The following is a 23255-nucleotide window of genomic DNA, read 5'->3' on the forward strand; positions in this document are numbered from 1 at the left end:
GGAGAGGTTTATGTTAGGTCTTAGGATAGAGCCTGGGAGAGGTTTATGCTAGGTCTTAGGATAGAGCCTGGGAGAGGTTTATGCTAGGTCTTAGGATAGAGCCTGGGAGAGGTTTATGCTAGGTCTAAGGATAGAGCCAGGGAGAGATTTATGCTAGGTCTAAGGATAAGAGCCTGGGAGAGATTTATGCTAGGTCTAAGGATAAGAGCCTGGAAGAGATTTATGCTAGGTCTAAGGATAAGAGCCTGGGAGAGATTTATGCTAGGTCTTAGGATAGAGCCTGGGAGAGGTTTATGCTAGGTCTAAGGATAGAGCCTGGGAGAGAATTATGCTAGGTCTAAGGATAAGAGCCTGGGAGAGGTTTATGCTAGGTCTAAGGATAGAGCCCAAGAGAGGTTTATGTTAGGTCTAAGGATAGAGCCAGGGAGAGGTTTATGTTAGGTCTAAGGATAGAGCCAGGGAGAGGTTTATGTTAGGTCTAAGGATAGAGCCTGGGAGAGGTTTATGTTTGGTCTAAGGAGAGGCTTATGCTAGGTCTAAGGATAAGAGCCTGGGAGAGATTTATGCTAGGTCTAAGGATAAGAGCCTGGGAGAGGTTTATGCTAGGTCTTAGGATAGAGCCTGGGAGAGGTTTATGTTAGGTCTAAGGATAGAGTCAGGGAGAAATTTATGTTAGGTCTAAGGATAGAGTCAGGAAGAGGTTTATGCTAGGTCTAAGGATAGAGCCAGGGAGAGGTTTATGCTAGGTCTAAGGATAGAGTCAGGAAGAGGTTTATGTTAGGTTTAAGGATAGAGCCTGGGAGAGGTTTATGCTAGGTCTAAGGATAGAGCCAGGGAGAGCTTTATTCTAGGTCTAAGGATAGAGCCAGGGAGAGGTTTATGTTAGGTCTAAGGATAGAGCTTGGGAGAGGTTTATGTTAGGTCTAAGGATAGAGCCAGGGAGAGGTTTATGTTTGGTCTAAGGAGAGAGCTTGGGAGAGGTTTATGTTAGGTCTAAGGATAGAGCCTGGGAGAGGTTTATGTTAGGTCTAAGTATAGAGCCAGGGAGAGGTTTATACTATTTCTATCTAACATAGAAATAGTATAAACCTCTCCCTGGCTCTATCCTTAGACCTAACATAAACCTCTCCCTGGCTCTATCCTTAGACCTAGCATAAACCTCTCCCTGTCTCTATCCTTAGACCTAGCATAAACCTCTCCCTGGCTCTATCCTTAGACCTAGCATAAACCTCTCCCTAGCTCTATCCTTAAACCTAACATAAACCTCTTCCTGACTCTATCCTTAGACCTAGCATAAACCTCTCCCAGGCTCTATCCTTAGACCTAACATAAACCTCTCCCAGGCTCTATCCTTAGACCTAACATAAACCTCTCCCTGGCTCTATCCGTAGACCTAGCGTAAACCTCTCCCTGGCTCTGTCATTTCTAGCCCTAAATAAACCATGATCTTAAACCTAACTCTAACCATAGTCCTTAGTACAATGGCACTGGTACTGGCCTGGTGACATTGTGGTACTGGTGGTAACATTACGTAGCTAGAGAGTGAGGCCTGAAGTTATGGTGCTAAGAGGACATACAATATAATAATATGGTGCTCAGTCAGGCACATCACTAACAACAGCTGTGACATCACTAGTGTCCGAGCATCTAAAGACAGGTGCTCCATATCATTGTTGCTGACACCCTTTTTTATATGTTATCGGCTCTATCTAGCGTTGCAATAAATAATGAAATATTAAAAAAAAAAAAAAAAGTGGTGCTGTTTAATTTACAAAAGTTACCTATGAACTCATTCCGCAGCTGCACGCGCAGCCGCAGCTCTTCTGTCCCGATGATGATGGCGTTAATGAAACTCAGAAGAGTGACCATGTAGTGGACATTGTCTGTGGCAGACAGCTCGATCATAATCACACTAAAGCGATACTGCTGGTTCTTCACTGTCTGGTAATACAAAATAAAGCAGCTTCATTAGTGTCAGCGTATACCACAAGGGGCTCACATGTCAGTATATACCACATGGGGCTCACATATCAATATATACCAATAGGGGGCTCACGTGTCAGTATATACCACATGGGGCTCACATATCAATATATACCAATAGGGGGCTCATGTGTCAGTATATACTACAAGTAGGCTCACGTGTCAGTATATACCAATATAGGTCTTACGTGTCAGTATATACCACAGGGGACTCACGTGTCAGTATATACCAATAGGGGGCTCACGTGCCAGTATATACCACATAGGGCTAACATAGTATATACCAATAGGGGGCTCACGTGTCAGTATATACCAATATGGGTCTTACGTGTCAGTATATACCACAGGTGACTCACATGTCAGTATATACCAATAGGGGGCTCACGTGTCAGTATATACCAATAGGGGGCTCACGTGTCAGTATATACCACATGGGGCTCACGTGTCAGTATATACCAATAGGGGGCTCACGTGTCAGTATATACCACAGGGGGCTCACATGTCAGTATATGCCACAGGGGGGCTTATGGGCCAGTATATACTACAAGGAGGCTCACGGGCCAGTATATACCAATATGGGGCTCACGTATCAGTATATACCAATAGGGGGCTCATGGGCCAGTATATACTACAGTTGGATATGGGTTTAGACAAGAGCGCCAGTAAAGTCAAGGTCTGGTGTGTGTGTGAAGAATGTGTTCACACTGATATAGATAGAACCCTTAAATAAGGGCTAAATTCCTATGATTAACTGCAGAGACTATAATACAATTTTAATACAGACATAAATTAAATAGCTAAACACGGATCCAAGGTATATAAAAACATATAAGCTTAAAAACAATATAAAATAATGATAGGGAAAATTGTCCCTACAGGGGCAAAATGTCCCAGATCTAATAGTAGCAGTACTGTTATATTATTATGGGTATGAGAGTGGTATACAGAGAGTGGTAGACGTTTGTTAGACTTAACTACCCTCTACTCCATAGGGATTGAGTCTATCCAAATGGGTGATACAAAAATTGGTAGATTAGTGTCTACCAGTATAGTAGATACAGTATTAACAGATAGAAAACCAACAGAACATATAATTCACATGTGAAGAAAAGCAAAAAATGAGAGAGGGTGATAAAAAAAAATGAACTAGTGTGTACACAAGCTAGTGTTGATCAAAAAATATATAAAAAAGTTGACACAAAAGAACTGGTTAACAAATCACACAGTGAGTGGTGTGTTAAAATGGTATGTGACAAAAAAGTGTAAGAACAAAAAGAGTTAAGAAATGTGTCAAGTGTAGAACGTTACAGATGAGTAAACATATGTATATTCATAACAGTGTCCTAATCAAAAATAAAATAACACAAACTATTGTCCAGAAACATCAGATGGTGGTGACATTATGGTGATCCTGATGGAAAAAAGTGTGCCCAAAGCATATAGTGAAAGTTAATAGTTCCAATGAACAGTTCAAATCCTCCAATTAGTCCAATAAATAAAAAACAGTTCCAAACCTTGAGGACAAGGCAAAGAAAAAATTAAAATACCAATGTAAAAAAAATAAAATAAAAATAAAAATAGAAGCTGGGAAATCCTCAAAACCTAAGGACAGAAAAAAATGACATAGTATAATATTGCTTAAGTATAAATGAATCAAGAAATATAGCTCACCATATAGTTGCCAACGCGTTTCGGCCCTCAGTTAGGGCCTTTCTCCCTAACTGAGGGCCGAAACGCGTTGGCAACTATATGGTGAGCTATATTTCTTGATTCATTTATACTTAAGCAATATTATACTATGTCATTTTTTTCTGTCCTTAGGTTTTGAGGATTTCCCAGCTTCTATTTTTATTTTATTTTTTCACATTGGTATTTTAATTTTTTCTTTGCCTTGTCCTCAAGGTTTGGAACTGTTTTTTATTTATTGGACTAATTGGAGGATTTGAACTGTTCATTGGAACTATTAACTTTCACTATATGCTTTGGGCACACTTTTTTCCATCAGGATCACCATAATGTCACCACCATCTGATGTTTCTGGACAATAGTTTGTGTTATTTTATTTTTGATTAGGACACTGTTATGAATATACATATGTTTACTCATCTGTAACGTTCTACACTTGACACATTTCTTAACTCTTTTTGTTCTTACACTTTTTTGTCACATACCATTTTAACACACCACTCACTGTGTGATTTGTTAACCAGTTCTTTTGTGTCAACTTTTTTTATATATTTTTTGATCAACACTAGCTTGTGTACACACTAGTTCATTTTTGTTGATCACCCTCTCTCATTTTTTGCTTTTCTTCACATGTGAATTATATGTTCTGTTGGTTTTCTATCTGTTAATACTGTATCTACTATACTGGTAGACACTAATCTACCAATTTTTGTATCACCCATTTGGATAGACTCAATCCCTATGGAGTAGAGGGTAGTTAAGTCTAACAAACGTCTACCACTCTCTGTATACCACTCTCATACCCATAATAATATAACAGTATTGCTACTATTAGATCTGGGACATTTTGCCCCTGTAGGGACAATTTTCCCTATCATTATTTTATATTGTTTTTAATCTTATATGTTTTTATATACCTTGGATCCGTGTTTAGCTATTTAATTTATGTCTGTATTAAAATTGTGATTATAACTTTTATCCACATTTTATAAGTATTATAGTCTCTGCAGTTAATCATAGGAATTTAGCCCTTATTTAAGGGTTCTATCTATATCAGTGTGAACACATTCTTCACACACACACCAGACCTTGACTTTACTGGCGCTCTTGTCTAAACCCATATCCAACTGTATTTATTCTTGTGGGCAGTGGGGGCCCACCCTAGACAGGAGCTATTGGTCCTTTAAGCGCTGTGAGTGCAATACTTCTCCAGTATATTCTACAAGTGGGCTCACGTGTCAGTATATACAAATAGGGGGCTCACATTTCAATATATACCAATAGGGGGCTCCCATGTCAGCATATACCACAGGGGGGCTCATGGGCCAGTATATACTACAAGTGGGCTTACATGTCAGTATATACCAATAGGGGACTCACATGACAGTGTACAACACTAGGGGGCTAACATGACGGTATATGCCGCAAGGTGGCTAACGTGAGAGTAAAAACCAGTAGGGGGCTTATGTGCCAGTATAATAGGGGGCTCACATGTCAGTATCTACCACCGGGGGGGTTACGTGACAGTATAAACCATTAGGGGCCCACGTGCCAGTATATTTTATTGGGATCTCGGATGGTAAGCTAATTCTCTAAAGCTCAGCTTATTTCAAATACATAAGGAAAATTGTAATTTGAACCTAGATAGTACAAAAAAATGTAACAAGTATATAAGTTTACCAAAAAGTATAAAATACAAAAAAAAAACAAAAAACAAAAAAAAACAAACTTTATTTATCTAGTGTAAAATTAGTCTCACAGCTGGCAATTGTGCTGTACAGGGTGTCCTGTTGTTTATTTTTTTCTTGTCAAATAAAATCAGGCAACTGCATAATGCAGTCGTACGGATAGAAAAATATATTGCAGTGTATAGTCATGCTCACTAGCAGACACAGCAGTATTGTTATGTAACATGATATATAATGAATGGTACATGAACTGTGCCCCTTTATCATAAGCACATCACAGAGTCAGTACCCGTCAGTGTCCTTACTTTACCTTATAATGCTCCAGGGCATCTAGTGCCAGCGCATGGCCCTCGGGGGCGTACACACACAACGCCGCTAGCAGCTCAAACACTTGTTTTTTCACCATCACGTTAGAAGTGTCCAGTGCTGCAGGAAAAACAATTAGTGATTATCCCACATATATTATTTACCAGATCTCACAGCAACAATAAATACAGCTCTCAGCATAAGATTAACTGCCTGATTTAAAGGGACATTAGACTGCCACTGACTCACATGTGAGACTGTGTGTATATATATATATATATATATATATATATATATATATATATATATATACATACATACACATATACACACTCCCACATGTGAGCCAAATAAATAATTTATATGTATAGTGCCACATGTGAGCCAAAGAAATTGTGTATATATTTTTTCTTTATTACTACACTGCAGTCTGGAACATTGGAACTCTGTATCCTACCCAATATACCATCATATATTTCATCCTGTAAGAAATGTAAAAATTGTATTTATGAAAGTATACGTATTGCTTTTTCTATGTTAGCTAAGTCTTTTCAGGCTGTAATCTTAGGGGTTAAAGGGAAACTGAACCCAAATTTATTTTTATTTTGTGATTCAGATAGAGCATGCAATTTTAAGCAACTTTCCAATTTACTCCTATTACCAAATTGTCTTCATTCTCTTGGTATCTTTATTTGAAAAGAAAGAATGTAAGTTTAGATGCCAGGCCCATTTCTGCTGAACAACCTGGGTTTTTCTTGCTGGTTGGTGGATAAATTTAACAACCAATAAACAAGTTGCAGATCCTGAACCAAAAAAATTGCTTAGATGCCTTCTTTTTCAAATAAAGATGCAAAGAGAACTAAGAGAATTTGATAAGAGGAGTAAATTAGAAAGTTGCTTAAAATTGCCGCTCAATCTGAATCATGAAAGACAAAAATGGGTTCAGTGTCCCTTTAACAATACAGAAGAGCAGACTGAGTCATTATTACCTTTCTATAATGATTGGCTACCTTGCACACCTGTCCTCCTATAAATACAACCTCTAAATATAGGCAAGGTGTCTGAGGAGGTGCACCTGTGGCACAAGAAACGCGTCAGTTCTTTGTCAGCATGATGTTGGATACGATTGTCACTATTTAGCTTATTAACATTTTAATTGTAACCTGCAGCTATAGTTTATTGTAAGGTTGTTCCATTATAATCAGTATTTTAGGGTTTAGTTTTGGGAAATGTATATATCACTTAGGGCAGATTTATGAAAAGGAGAAATGCTGTTGCAGTATAGGGTCGCTTATGTGAGCTTGGAACAGCAAGCAGCAGTCTAAACTCAACCTTCCTAAAACCAGCTCTCCACCTCAGAGGTGATGGATTAAAATCACCCTGGACTGATTTGACTGGAGTGATTGACAAGCCCTGCTCTTGTGCAATTGGTTGAATATAGAAAAGAAAATGATATTGTTACTAAAGTTTAGATAAAATAATATCACTTCCAAGTCTGTAGCAGCAAATTAAATGAGGAGCAGAAGGTGTAAAATCTGATTTGTTCTCACCTTGAGAAAGTTTCCTCACGTAGCCCTCGTTGCTGACAATATACTCAATCCCCTTATGCGAATTCATCAATGTGCGTACACAGTTAATACATGTGAGCTGAAGCAACGCATCAGAAATCCGTGCCACCCCTCGGCCAGACAGCCTGTCCAAGGCTTCCAGTAACAGATCCAGACCGCTGAGCTCCAGAAACTGTACCATCCAGTCGTCATCACTGCTCTCCAGGCGCTTCCGAAGTCCAGAATAATTCACCACAGACGGGATCTGCAGGAGACGAATGCACAGCTCTGGCTCTGCGTTCTCCAGATTAGCTTCGCTCTGGTCTGTTTCCTGCGGCCCAAGTTTTTCTTTCAGAGCAGCCCATTTTTTGTGGGCTCCGTCTGTCTTCAGTGACATTTTTGGCAAAGGTTCCTATAAAATAAAGTTACAATTAGGCTTACGTTATATTGGGTTTTGTATATGTTATATCAAAGGTTGTACTCCTGTGCCACTCTAGATGAGGAGACAGCTGGTCAGCCAATCAGGAGCAAGCATACACACATACGCTCCAATGACCAGTAGATTTCTCACCTGGAGCAGAATGGGGGTTTTCAGGAATGACTTTGTGCTTAACCCTTTTAAAGGAATAAAATACAAAGTAAACAAATGGAATTTAAGAAATAAAATGTTACAATCTCCTTTTATCACCTAATGGGATAATGAAATTGTTAGACACTGACAGTAGATATCACGAGTGACATTCCTGCTGTACAAACAAAGGATGGTTATGTCACAGATGCTAAACACAGATCTCTGGAGTTGCTATCACTTATTACTGCTTAGTTTAAATGCTGCTGGTGTCATCTATGTGACTGATACTAGTGCATTAGATAGCAATGAAAGCTCCGGTTAACCACTAGAAATAATCTAAAACCTCAGTAATGGAGCTTGTTTATTAGGAAACTACAAAAACCTACAGGAAGCACATTACATTTTAAGGACCATTAACTGCTGGGCACCTATAGCAAGGCTACTTGTCAATAGATGGTAGCACCCAGTATAAAGATGTAGAGTGCAGAGCTGCAACAACTAATCGGCATAATAGATAATAATCGATTATAAAAATAGTCGTCAACGAATCTCATAATCGATTAGTTGGTTTGCAGTTAGTTGGTCTGAGTACAGCACCAGCTACTTCACTCCAATGATCTCCTGCACATGGTATTGTGTTCTATGGTTATGCCCTTAGCCTAAAGGACGTCTACAGACGTTTAACTATATATAGTATAGGACACTATAAGTTTCTTTTTAAGTTTACAACTACTCCTCTCTTATGTGTAACCCAGAAATAAAATTGGAGTCATAATTTGCATTGTTTATATTAAATCAGGGGATCTGGGACTGTGCTTTGCATGATATAGTGCTGAGCTTGTTATTTACACCTGGATTGATGAGATTTGTTACAAGAATTTGTCACTATTACCTGTTTGCACAATTCGCTTGCTATTGCTGATTATATGTACTGTATAGATAAATGTGTAAGGCTGTGTCCTGTTACTGATATATAGTCTTTAGCCCTTTTGTGTTTTTTTTTTTTTTTTTTATATTTTTAATTAATTTTAATAATTACCAAATTCAACCTCTGTAAGTATATATCTGTTATTTTAAGAGAGAGGACTAGATATTTTTTCACCTAACCTTATAGCTGGTTGTTTACCATTGCATATAGATTCAAGATATTTTTATGTCAGAATGAAGACCAGGCTTACTTTAAGAGGCCCCTTGCTTTGGTGGAGAGCTAACAAAGATAAATAGCCCACCTTGGTGATATTGGCAAAACCCTGCTTATGCATCTCAGGCACCTCAACACCATCTGAGTGCCTCTTCTCTGCTGCAGGCAAAATAGCTTGCAAAAAAGAGAGCCAGCCTTAGCCAGGAGCATGTTGCCATTTTTGCATTTCAATGCAAAGTTTCTGAAAGAGTGAATAACAGAATATTATAAACAGTGATAGTCTATCTCCTAGTTCTACCTCTTTTCAAACAGTTTGTGGTTTTGTTTTACTGAATTATAAAAATGTGTTCTGCTGCTTAAAAAATGTGACCAACAGTTGTTTTAATGTAAAGTTTTAGGGGCCTATCTATCAAGCTCTGAATGGAGCTTGATGCCCCGTGTTTCTGGCGAGCCTGCAGGCTCGCCAGAAACAGCCGTTATGAAGCAGCGGTCACAAAGACCGCTGCTCCATAACCTGTCCACCTGCTCTGAGCAGGCGGACAGACATCGCCGGAAATCAACCCGATTGAGTACGATCGGGTTGATTGACACCTCCCTGCTAGCGGCCGATTGGCCGCGAGTCTGCAGGGGGTGGCGTTGCACCAGCAGCTCTTGTGAGCTGCTGGTGCAATGCTGAATACGGCGAGCGTATTGCTCTCCGTATTCAGCGAGGTCTGTCGGACCTGATCCGCACTGTTGGATCAGGTCCGACAGACCTTGATAACTAGAGGCCATAGTCTGAAGTTTATATTTATAACACTCAGTATGTGGATTTTATTTAAAATATAGGAAACAATTATTTATTTATTTTTTATCCGATTAATCGAAAAAAATAATCGTCCGATTAATCGATTATGAAAATAATCGTTAGTTGCAGCCCTAGTAGAGTGCAACCAACAGGAACCAGTTACGGGTTTAAGTAAAATAACATCTTTGGGTACAGGAGAAAACCAAAACAAACATACACCTAGATTACGAGTTGTGCGTTAGGGTTCAAAAGCAGCAGTGGCCGGTCCTAACGCTGCTTTTTAACGCCCGCTGGTATTACGAGTCTTGCAGGTACAGGCTCACCGCTCACTTTTTCGGCCAGACTTGGAAATACCGCAAATCCACTTACGTAAATTGCATATCCTATTTTTTCAATGGAACTTGCATAGCGCCGGTATTACGAGTCTGACAAAAAGTGAGCGGTAGACCCTCTCCTGTCAAGACTGGTACCGCATTTTAAAGTCAGTAGTTATGAGTTTTACGTTACAACGCCGTAGCATAAAACTCATAACTAAAGTGCTAAAAAGTACACTAACAACCATAAACTACCTATTAACCCCTAAACCAAGGCCCCCCCACATCGCAAACACTATAATAACATTTTTAACCCCTAATCTGCAGAACCGGACATCACCGCCATTATAATAAATATATTAACCCCTAAACCGCCGCACTCCCGCCTCACAAACATTAGTTAAATTTTATTAACCCCTAATCTGCCGTCCCTAACATCGCCGACACCTTCCTACATTTATTAACCCCTAATCTGCTGCAACTATACTAAAGTTATTAACCCCTAAATCTAAGTCTAACCCTAACCCCCCCTAGCTTAAATATAATTTAAATAAATAATAAAGTTCCTATCATTTAATAAATTATTCCTATTTAAAACGAAATACCTACCTATAAAATAAACCCTAAGCTAGCTACAATATAACTAATAGTTACATTGTAGCTAGCTTAGGGTTTATTTTTATTTTACAGGCAACTTTGTATTTATTTTAACTGGGTACAATAGTTACTAAATAGTTATTAACTATTTAATAACTACCTAGCTAAAATAAATACAAAAGTACCTGTAGAATAAAACCTAACCTAAGTTACAATAATACCTAACACTACACTATAATTAAATAAATTAAATACAATAAAATACAATTAAATTATCTAAAGTACAAAAAACAAACAAACACTAAATTACAGAAAATAAACAAATTACAGGATTTTAAAACTAATTACACCTAATCTAATCCCCCTAACAAAATAAAAAAGCCCCCCAAAATAAAAAAAGCCCTACCCTACACTAAATTACAAATAGCCCTTAAAAGGGCCTTTTGCGGAGCATTGCCACAAAGTAATCAGCTCTTTTACCTGTAAAAAAAAAAGTACAAATCCCCCCAACATTAAAACCCACCACCCACACAACCAACTCTACTCTAAAACCCACCCAATACCCCCTTAAAAAAAAACTAACACTAACCCCTTGAAGATCACCTTACCGGGAGAAATCTTCACCCAACCGGGCCGAAGTCCTCAACGAAGCCAGGAGAAGTCTTCATCCAAGCCAGGCGAAGTGGTCCTCCAGACAGGCAGAAGTCTTCATGCAGATGGCATCTTTAATCTTCATCCATCCGGCGCGGAGCGAGTCCATCTTCAAGACATCCGGCACGGAGCATCCTCTTCCAACGAAGTCTTCTTATTAAATGACGGTTCCTTTAAGTGACGTCATCCAAGATGGCGTCCCTTCAATTCCGATTGGCTGATAGAATTCTATCAGCCAATCGGAATTAAGGTAGAAAAAATCCTATTGGCTGATGCAATCAGCCAATAGGATTGAAGTTCAATCCTATTGGCTGATCCAATCAGCCAATAGGATTGAGCTGGCATTCTATTGGCTGTTTCTATCTTAATTCCAATTGGCTGATAGAATTCTATCAGCCAATCGGAATTGAAGGGACACCATCTTCGATGATGTCACTTAAAGGAACTGTCATTTAGTAAGAAGATTTCGTTGGAAGAGGATGCTCCGCGCCGGATGTCTTGAAGATGGACCCGCTCCGCGCCGGATGGATGAAGATAGAAGATGCCGTCTGCATGAAGACTTCTGTCCGTCTGGAGGACCACTTTGCCTGGCTTGGATGAAGACTTCTCCCGGCTTCGTTGAGGACTTTGGCCCGGTTGGGTCAAGACTTCTCCCGGTAAGGTGATCTTCAAGGGGTTACTGTTAGGATTTTTTTTTTGGGATGTTGGGGTGGAGAGCGAAATTGCATGGGGTGGGGGTGGGGCAAGAATATTTTTGCCCAGGGTCCAGTCAATATTAAAGACGGCCCTACCTGCTGTGTTAGTATGTAGTCTCCTGTTGTGTAGTCTCCTGTTGTGTTAGTGTGTAGTCTCCTGTTGTGTTAGTGTGTAGTCTCCTGTTGTGTAGTCTCCTGTTGTGTTAGTGTGTAGTCTCCTGCTGTGTTAGTGTGTAGTCTCCTGTTGTGTAGTCTCCTGTTGTGTTAGTGTGTAGTCTCCTGTTGTGTTAGTGTGTAGTCTCCTGTTGTGTAGTCTCCTGTTGTGTTAGTGTGTAGTCTCCTGTTGTGTTAGTGTGTAGTCTCCTGTTGTGTTAGTGTGTAGTCTCCTGTTGTGTTAATGTGTAGTCTCCTGCTGTGTAGTCTCCTGTTGTGTTAGTGTGTAGTCTCCTGTTGTGTTAGTGTGTAGTCTCCTGCTGTGTTAGTGTGTAGTCTCCTGCTGTGTAGTCTCCTGTTGTGTTAGTGTGCAGTCTCCTGTTGTGTTAGTGTGTAGTCTCCTGTTGTGTTAGTGTGTAGTCTCCTGCTGTGTAGTCTCCTGTTGTGTTAGTGTGTAGTCTCCTGTTGTGTTAGTGTGTAGTCTCCTGCTGTGTAGTCTCCTGTTGTGTTAGTGTGTAGTCTCCTGTTGTGTTAGTGTGTAGTCTCCTGCTGTGTAGTCTCCTGGCTTGTGAGTGACGACCAGTGTAATAGACTGAAGGTAAAAGCCACTAGAACACAGGTATCAACGAATCTCATTTTCTAAAGCCAGTTGCTCTCATTTAATTATACAGTAACAATTATTCACTTCAGCAAGATCTAAGCCAGTTGTTCTTGTACCTGGCAGCAGCCCAGTCTCCCTGTGCCCGGGCATAGTGCCAAGCTACCTACAGATTTAGGACATAGTTTTATTTTGAACAGTTTATTGGTGGATTTTTGCTCTGACACAATACAGAGGTTATTAGTAATCAGGTTATGAAGCTTTTACAGTCTCCTATAAAACATGATGGTGGTGCTTAAACACGCATGGGCTGCTTTTGTCTTTGGGAGCAGGTTACTAGGTGGCACCTTGTTGGCAGGATATGCAGAAATTGTCTTAATATTCAGTAGGTAAAATGCTATTGCGTCACATGGGGAGCCAGGCTATGCACGTATGCCAGTAATGAACACACTGCCCTCTTTATACCAGGGGGTTCTCAGACTGGTCAAGTTGTGCATTAGGTGGAGTCTACAGAGCATATTATACTTAGTTAGTGAATAGGCTCCCTAATCTCACCATGGAGAGGTCACTGGAACATGAATACATCATTCTATAACATAAGGAAGTGTAACAGAACAATTCCACTGTTGTAAGTTTCACAAAAGCAAATTCTTCCTGTGTAGCTGACTTGCCCTTCTGCAGAGGGAACCACAGCATGTAACTGTTTCTCTGGCCCATTTCACCCTGTACCTAGGATTTCAATAGAAAATCATCATTACAATCTATGGAGATTTCTGTAGGTAAATCATTTGATAAAGGCTTGTGGGAGTGAGTTTCTGGCAGTGAAGGGGATAACCCCTTAATGACCGCAGCACTTTTCCATTTTCTGTCCTTTTGGGACCAAGGCTATTTTTACATTTTTGCAGTGTTTGTGTTTAGCTGTAATTTTCCTCTTACTCATTTACTGTACCCACACATATTATATACCGTTTTTCTCGCCATTAAATGGACTTTCTAAAGATACCATTATTTTCATCATATCTTATAATTTACTATAAAAAAAATTATAAAATATGAGGAAAAATTGAAAAAAAATACACTTTTTCTAACTTTGACCCCCAAAATCTGTTACATATCTACAACCACCAAAAAACACCTATGCTAAATAGTTTCTAAATTTTGTCCTGAGTTTAGAAATACCCAATGTTTACATGTTCTTTGTTTTTTTTGCAAGTTATAGGGCAATAAATACAAGTAGCACTTTGCTATTTCCAAACCACTTTTTTTTCAAAATTAGCGCTAGTTACATTAGAACCCTGATATCTTTCAGGAATCTCTGAATATCCATTGACATGTATATATTTTTTTTTAGTAGACAACCCAAAGTATTGATCTAGGCCCATTTTGGTATATTTCATGCCACCATTTCACCGCCAAATGCGATTAAATACAAAAAATCGTTCACTTTTTCACAAACTTTAGGTTTCTCACTGAAATTATTTACAAACAGCTTGTGCAATTATGGCATAAATGGTTGTAAATTCTTCTCTGGGATCCCCTTTGTTCAGAAATAGCAGACTTATATGGCTTTGGTGTTGCTTTTTGGTAATTAGAATGCCACTAAATGCCACTGCGCACCACACTTGTATTATGCTCAGTAATGAAGGAGTTAATTAGGTAGCTTGTAGGGAGCTTTTTGGGGTAATTTTAGCTTTAGTGTAGTGTAGTAGACAACCCCAAGTATTGATCTAGGCCCATTTTGGTATATTTCATGCCACCATTTCACCGCCAAATGCGATCAAATTAAAAAAAACGTTAAATTTTTCACAATTTTAGGTTTCTCACTGAAATCATTTACAAACAGCTTGTGCAGTTATGGCACAAATGGTTGTAAATGCTTCTCTGGGATCCCCTTTGTTCAGAAATAGCAGACATATATGGCTTTGGCGTTGCTTTTTGGTATTTAGAAGGCCGCTAAATGCCGCTGCGCATCACACGTGTATTATGGCTAGCAGTGAAGGGGTTAATTAGGTAGCTTGTAGGGAGCTTGCAGGGTTAATATCACATTTAGTGTAGAGCTCAGCCTCCCACCTGAAACATCAGACCCCCTGATCCCTCCCAAACAGCTCTCTTCCCTCCCCCACTCCACAATTGTCCCCGCCATCTTAAGTACTGGCAGAAAGTCTGCCAGTACTAAAATAAAAGCTATGTTTTTTTTTTTTTTTTTTTAAAAAAAAGCATATTTACATATGCTGCTGTGTACTATCCCCCCCTTAGCCCCCAACCTCACTGATCCCCCCCAAACAGCTCTATAACCCTCCCACTCTAACTTAATCTGCGCCATTTTGGGTACTGGCAGCTGTCTGCCAGTACCCAGTTTAGAAGAAAAAATGTTTTTTTTTAGTTTTTATTAAACTTTTCTGCAGTGTAGCTTCCCCCCACACAAAACCAACCCCCCACCCCTCCATGATCTCTTTTTGTGCTTTTGCACAAACAAGATTTGGCCATTTGTTACTAAAAAAAATTTCCATAGTGTAGCGGTTCCCACCCGCTCCCGCCCCGTGCACGCGCCCGCCCGCCACCCTCCGTGCAGGCGCGCGCGCCCGTGCGCGCCCCCTAACGGCCCGCACCCGATCCCGCCCACCTTGACGACACAGGGCACACCGATGGCCGCCCACCCGCCTCCCAAGTCGGCTCCCACCCACCAACGATACCGGCCATCGATGTCCGGTGCAGAGATGGCCGTGTAAGGTTATTGCAGGATGCCTCCATATCGAGGCATCACTGCAATAACCGGAAAGCAGCTGGAAGCGAGCAAGATCGCTTCCAGCTGCTTTCCACACCGAGGACGTGCAGGGTACGTCCTCAGGCGTTAACTGCCTTTTTTTTGAGGACGTACCCTGCACGTCCTGGGTCATTAAGGGGTTAAAGGGATATTAATGGGACATGAAACCCATTTTTTTTCTTTCATGATATAGAAAGAGCATGCAATTTTAAACAACTTTCTAATTTACTTCTATTATCTAATTTGTTTTATTCTCTTGATATTCTTTGCTGAAAAGCATATCTAGATAGGCTCAGTAGCTGCTGATTGGTTGCTACACTTAGAAGCCTCGTGTGATTGGCTCACCCATGTGCATTGCTTTTTCTTCAACTAAGGATATCTACAAAATGAAGCAAAATAAAATATGGAAGTAAATTGGATTGTTGTTTAACCCCTTAAGGACCAAGGACGTACGCCACACGTCCTCAAAAAAAATACAGTTAATGACCGAGGACGTGTGGCGTACGTCCTTGGTCTGGAAAGCAGCTGGAAGCGATCCTGCTCGCTTCCAGCTGCTTTCCGGTTATTGCAGTGATGCCTCGATATGGAGGCATCCTGCAATAACCCCCCTTGGCCATCCGATGCAGAGAGAGCCACTCTGTGGCCCTCTCTGCACCGGACATCAGTACCCGGTATCGTTGGTGGGTGGGAGCAAGTCTGGGAGGCGGGTGGGCGGCCATCGATGTGCCCAGTGGAGTGGAGGGGGGCGGGATCGGGGGCGGGAGGGGCGGGAGGGGCGCGAGCGCGCAGGGGAGCGCGCGCGTGCACGGGGGGCGGCGGGCGGGCGCGTGCACGGGGCGGGAGCGGGAGGGAACCGCTACACTACAGAAAAATAAACTTTCAAAAGTACACCAAAATAAGTTTTTGAAAGCTGTAAATAAACAGCTAAGAGATGTGGAAGGGGTGGGGGGTTGATCTTGGGGGGGGGGAAGCTACACTACAGAAAAGGGTTTTTTTTTTAAAAAAAAGGCAAATTTTTTCACTAAACTGGGTACTGGCAGACAGCTGCCAGTACCCAAGATGGCGCCCATTAAGGCAGAGGGGGAGGGTTAGAGAGCTCTTTGGTGGGGGATCAGTAAGGCTGGGGGCTAAGGGGGGATCCTACACAGCAGCATATGTAAATATGCTAAAAAAAAAAAACACAAAAAAAGCCCAAATATAGCTTTTATTTTAGTACTGGCAGAGTCAATTGGGGGGTGGGGGAGGGAAGAGAGCTGTTTGGGAGGGATCAGGGGGTCTCATGTTTCAGGTGGGAGGCTGAGCTCTACACTAAAGCTAAAATTAACCCTGCAAGCTCCCTACAAGCTACATAATTAACCCCTTCACTGCTAGCCATAATACACGTGTGAAATGCAGCGGCATTTGGCGGCCTTCTAATTACCAAAAAGCAACGCCAAAGCCATATATGTCTGCTATTTCTGAACAAAGGGGATCCCAGAGAAGCATTTACAACCATTTGTGCCATAATTGCACAAGCTGTTTGTAAATGATTTCAGTGAGAAACCTAAAATTGTGAAAATGTAACGTTTTTTTTAATTTGATCGCATTTGGCGGTGAAATGGTGGCATGAAATATACCAAAATGGGCCTAGATCAATACTTGGGGTTGTCTACTACACTACACTAAAGCTAAAATTAACCCTAGAAGCTCCCTACATGCTCCATAATTAACCCCTTCACTGCTGGGCATAATACACGTGTAGTGCGCAGTGGCATTTAGCAGCCTTCTAATTACTAAAAAGCAACGCCAAAGCCATATATGTCTGCTATTTCTGAACAAAGGGGATCCCAGAGAAGAATTTACAACCATTTAAGCCATAATTGCACAAGTTGTTTGTAAATAATTTCAGTGAGAAACCAAAAGTTTGTGAAAAAATTTGTAAAAAAGTGAACGATTTTTTGTATTTAATCGCATTTGGCGGTGAAATGGTGGCATGAAATATATACATGTCAATGGATATTCAGAGAATCCTGAAAGATATTAGTGTTCTAATGTAACTAGCGCTAATTTTGAAAAATAATGGTTTGGAAATAGCAAAGTGCTACTTGTATTTATGGCCCTATAACTTACAAAAAAAGCAAAGAACATGTAAACATTGGGTATTTCTAAACTCTGGACAAAATTTAGAAACTATTTAGCATGGGTGTTTTTTGGTGGTTGTAGATGTGTAACAGATTTTGGGGGTCAAAGTTAGAAAAAGTGTGTTTTTTTCAATTTTTTCCTCATATTTTATAATTTTTTTTATAGTAAATTATAAGATATGATGAAAATAATGGTATCTTTAGAAAGTCCATTTAATGGCGAGAAAAACGGTATATAATATGTGTGGGTACAGTAAATAAGTATATAATATGTGTGGGTACAGTAAATGAGTAAGATGAAAATTACAGCTAAACACAAACACCGCAGAAATGTAAAAATAGCCTTGGTCCCAAACGGACAGAAAATGGAAAAGTGCTGTGGTCATTAAGGGGTTAAATTTGTATTCTCTTTCTGAATCATGAAAGAAAAATTTGGGGTTTAGTGTCCCTTTAAGTCAGGTGACTGCAGCCTGGTGAGTAACCATTTGTAGTCTGACTCTCAGCCAGCAGCAGGTATCCCCAGTGTTCCTAGTGACTGAAGCTCTCATCCTGCGGAAGGGACTTGTTTGTGCTACACAGGGTGCAGTTATAAAACTCCCCCTGGCTACTGCTTTGGGTTTAGGCTGTTTTGTCTGAGGTTCTGTCTCAGGATTCCTTGAGCTGGATTTTACTTTCTGTTAAAGGGACATTACACACTGACCTTTTTCTTTTTTATAAATACTGTGCTTTACCCCTCGCTCCCCAAAAGCAACATCTCTAACCTGCAAATCAACAGCTGGTTTAGGCAATTTGCAGTACCCGAAGAGAATGAGCTTTTTGCCTTTCTATGGGGCAGGACGTAAGAACAGTGTTTTATTCAAAGACAAGCGCTGTTTATGTCCTTTACGTTTCTCTTATTCACCTTCTGTATTTAGGGGACACCGGCTTAATGTCAGAATGGGACGAGCCCGGGCAGCTGTGGTACAGGATATACCTGTGTGTTACATGTTTATTGTTCACTGTAGGACACAGATATCATCTAGTGAAACACGACCCAGTGACCTGCTACAGGTACCAGTAGTAGTCATCTAGTGAAATATGACCCAGTGACTTGCTACAGGTGCCAGTAGTTGTCATCTAGTGGAACACGACCCAGTGACCTGCTACAGGTGCAAGTAGTTGTCATCTAGTGAAACATGACCTAGTGACTTGCTACAGGTGCAAGTAGTTGTCATTTAGTGAAACATGACCCAGTGACTTGCTACATGTGCCAGTAGTTGTCATCTAGTGAACATGACCCAGTGACCTGCTACAGGTGCCAGTAGTTGTCATCTAGTGAAAAACGACCCAGTGACCTGCTACAGGTACCAGTAGTTGTCATCTAGTGAAACACGACCCAGTGACTTGCTACAGGTGCAAGTAGTTGTGATCTAGTGACACAGGACCCAGTGACTTGCTACAGGTGCCAGTAGTTGTCATCTAGTGACACATGACCCAGTGACTTGCTACATGTGCAAGTAGTTGTCATCTAGTGACACATGACCCAGTGACTTGCTACATGTGCAAGTAGTTGTCATCTAGTGACACATGACCCAGTGACTTGCTACATGTGCCAGTAGTTGTCATCTAGTGAAACATGACCCAGTGACTTGCTACATGTGCAAGTATTTGTCATCTAGTGAAACACGACCCAGTGACCTGCTACAGGTGTCAGTAGTTGTCATCTAGTGAAACATGACCCAGTGACTTGCTACATGTGCAAGTATTTGTCATCTAGTGAAACACGACCCAGTGACTTGCTACATGTGCCAGTAGTTGTCATCTAGTGACACATGACCTAGTGACTTGCTACATGTGCAAGTATTTGTCATCTAGTGAAACACGACCCAGTGACCTGCTACAGGTGCAAGTAGTTGTCATCTAGTGACACATGACCCAGTGACTTGCTACATGTGCAAGTATTTGTCATCTAGTGAAACACGACCCAGTGACCTGCTACAGGTGTCAGTAGTTGTCATCTAGTGACACATGACCTAGTGACTTGCTACATGTGCAAGTATTTGTCATCTAGTGAAACACGACCCAGTGACCTGCTACAGGTGTCAGTAGTTGTCATCTAGTGAAACATGACCCAGTGACCTGCTACATGTGCCAGTAGTTGTCATCTAGTGAAACATGACCCAGTGACTTGCTACAGGTGCAAGTAGTTGTCATCTAGTGACACATGACCCAGTGACTTGCTACATGTGCAAGTATTTGTCATCTAGTGAAACACGACCCAGTGACCTGCTACAGATGTCAGTAGTTGTCATCTAGTGAAACATGACCCAGTGACCTGCTACATGTGCCAGTAGTTGTCATCTAGTGACACATGACCCAGTGACCTGCTACAGGTTCCAGTAGTTGTCATCTAGTGAAACATGACCCAGTGACTTGCTACAGGTGCAAGTAGTTGTCATCTAGTGAAACACGACCCAGTGACTTGCTACAGGTGTCAGTAGTTGTCATCTAGTGACACATGACCCAGTGACTTGCTACATGTGCCAGTAGTTGTCATCTAGTGAAACATGACCCAGTGACCTGCTACAGGTGCCAGTAGTTGTCATCTAGTGAAACATGACCCAGTGACTTGCTACAGGTGCAAGTAGTTGTCATCTAGTGAAACATGACCCAGTGACCTGCTACAGGTGCCAGTAGTTGTCATCTAGTGAAACATGACCCAGTGACTTGCTACAGGTGCCAGTAGTTGTCATCTAGTGACACATGACCCAGTGACTTGCTACATGTGCAAGTATTTGTCATCTAGTGAAACACGACCCAGTGACCTGCTACAGGTGTCAGTAGTTGTCATCTAGTGAAACATGACCCAGTGACCTGCTACATGTGCCAGTAGTTGTCATCTAGTGAACATGACCCAGTGACTTGCTACATGTGCCAGTAGTTGTCATCTAGTGAAACATGACCCAGTGACCTGCTACATGTGCCAATAGTTGTCATCTAGTGAAACATGACCCAGTGACTTGCTACAGGTGCCAGTAGTTGTCATCTAGTGACACATGACCCAGTGACTTGCTACATGTGCCAGTAGTTGTCATCTAGTGAAACATGACCCAGTGACTTGCTACAGGTGTCAGTAGTTGTCATCTAGTGAAACATGACCCAGTGACCTGCTACATGTGCCAGTAGTTGTCATCTAGTGAAACATGACCCAGTGACTTGCTACAGGTGCAAGTAGTTGTCATCTAGTGACACATGACCCAGTGACTTGCTACAGGTGTCAGTAGTTGTCATCTAGTGACACATGACCCAGAGACCTGCTACAGGTGCCAATAGTTGTCATCTAGTGAAACATGACCCAGTGACTTGCTACAGGTGCCAGTATTTGTCATCTAGTGAAACATGACCCAGTGACTTGCTACAGGTGCAAGTAGTAGTCATCTAGTGACACATGACCAAGTGACCTGCTACAGGTGCAAGTAGTAGTCATCTAGTGAAACACGACCCAGTGATCTGCTACAGGTGCAAGTAGTTGTCATCTAGTGACACATGACCCAGTGACTTGCTACAGGTGCAAGTAGTTGTCATCTAGTGAAACATGACCCAGTGACCTGCTACAGGTGCCAGTAGTTGTCATCTAGTGAAACATGACCCAGTGACTTGCTACAGGTGCCAGTAGTTGTCATCTAGTGAAACATGACCAAGTGACCTGCTACAGGTGCAAGTAGTAGTCATCTAGTGAAACACGACCCAGTGACCTGCTACAGGTGCAAGTAGTTGTCATCTAGTGACACATGACCCAGTGACTTGCTACATATGCAAGAAGTTGTCATCTAGTGACACATGACCCAGTGACTTGCTACAGGTGCCAGTAGTTGTCATCTGGAAAAACATGACACAGAGACCTGCTACAGGTGCCAGTAGTTGTCATCTGGAAAAACATGACACAGAGACCTGCTACAGGTGCCAGTAGTTGTCATCTAGTGAAACATGACCCAGTGACCTGCTACAGGTGCCAGTATTTGTCATCTAGTGAAATATGACCCAGTGACCTGCTACAGGTGCAAGTAGTTGTCATCTAGTGAAACATGACCCAGTGACCTGCTACAGGTGCCAGTAGTTGTCATCTAGTGAAACATGACCCAGTGACCTGCTACAGGTGCCAGTAGTTGTCATCTAGTGAAACATGACCCAGTGACCTGCTACAGGTGCCAGTAGTTGTCATCTAGTGAAACATGACCCAGTGACCTGCTACAGGTGCAAGTAGTTGTCATCTAGTGAAACATGACCCAGTGACCTGCTACAGGTGCAAGTAGTTGTCATCTAGTGAAACATGACCCAGTGACCTGCTACAGGTGCCAGTATTTGTCATCTAGTGAAACATGACCCAGTGACCTGCTACAGGTGCAAGTAGTTGTCATCTAGTGAAACATGACCCAGTGACCTGCTACAGGTGCAAGTAGTTGTCATCTAGTGAAACATGACCCAGTGACCTGCTACAGGTGCCAGTATTTGTCATCTAGTGAAACATGACCTAGTGACTTGCTACAGGTGCCAGTAGTTGTCATCTAGTGAAATATGACCCAGTGACCTGCTACAGGTGCCAGTAGTTGTCATCTTGTAAAACATGACCCAGTGACCTGCTACAGGTGCCAATAACCACTGTCTAAGCTGTGGGCTGCACAAGTCTATACTAACGTTAAAGGGACATGAAACCCAAATTTTCTTTCTAATCTACTTCCATTATTTTTCTTTATTCTTTTGGTATCTTTGATTGAAAAGCAGGGATGTAAGTTTAGGAGTCAGCCCATGTCTGGATCACTATATGGCAGCAGTTTTGGAAGAATGTTATCCATTTGCAAGAGCACTAAATGGCAGCACTATTTCCTGCCATTTAGTGTTCCAGACAACTACCTAGGTATCTCTTCAGCACAGAATAGAATTGGAACAAAGCAAGTTTGATAATAGAAGTACATTGGAAACTTTTTAAAATGATTTGTTCTGTCTGAAGCACAAAAGACAAAGTTTGAGTTTCATGTCCCTTTAAATAAAAACAAAGCTGTGCACATGCTGAAGTTAGTGCTGTGCGGATAAAGTTTGAGTTTCATGTCCCTTTAAATAAAAACAAAGCTGTGCACATGCTGAAGTTAGTGCTGTGCGGATAAAGTTTGAGTTTCATGTCCCTTTAAATAAAAACAAAGCTGTGCACATGCTGAAGTTAGTGCTGTGCGGATCTCACCTGCTGGCCCTCAGTGATTGCTTGTGCGTCTGCCCTGAGGTGTAACTTTTATTTGTACTATTGTCCCCAGGTGCATCAGGTTATTAAAGGGAATCCTAAACACAAGCTCAGCTAAGCCAGAGAGTGCTTGTTACACTGGGGGTTTCTGGGTACAGTTTGTATCAGGCCATTGGCAATCAACTTACTAATGGGAAAATCAATGCAGCAAATATTTTCTGGGGAGAAAGAAAATTTATGTTTTCCTACAGATCAGGCGAGTGTGCTGCAAGTGAATGTGCTGCAGGTGAGTGTGCTGCACGTAAATGTGCTGCAGGTGAGTGTGCTGCACGTAAATGTGCTGCAGGTGAGTGTGCTGCACGTAAATGTGTTACAGGTGAGTGTGCTACAGGTGAGTGTGCTACAAGTAAATGTGCTGCAGGTGAGTGTGCTGCAGGTGAGT

At 41.4% G+C, this 23255-nt stretch overlaps 1 protein-coding gene across 1 annotated transcript in view; it reads right to left on the reverse strand.

Moving 5' to 3' along the window:
- The window catches only part of LOC128644732 (inverted formin-2), an 80399-nt gene that overhangs the window by 7399 nt on the left and 49745 nt on the right, over nucleotides 1-23255 (reverse strand). Inside the window, exons 2-4 of the mRNA XM_053697260.1 lie at nucleotides 7214-7622; nucleotides 5668-5783; nucleotides 1782-1941 (exon numbers count right to left, since the gene is read on the reverse strand). Coding sequence (XP_053553235.1) covers nucleotides 1782-1941; nucleotides 5668-5783; nucleotides 7214-7622 — 685 coding nt within the window. The remainder of the gene's footprint in view (nucleotides 1-1781; nucleotides 1942-5667; nucleotides 5784-7213; nucleotides 7623-23255) is intronic.

Source organism: Bombina bombina, chromosome 1 (genome assembly GCF_027579735.1).
Source record: "Bombina bombina isolate aBomBom1 chromosome 1, aBomBom1.pri, whole genome shotgun sequence".
Classification (NCBI taxonomy): Eukaryota; Metazoa; Chordata; class Amphibia; order Anura; family Bombinatoridae; genus Bombina; species Bombina bombina.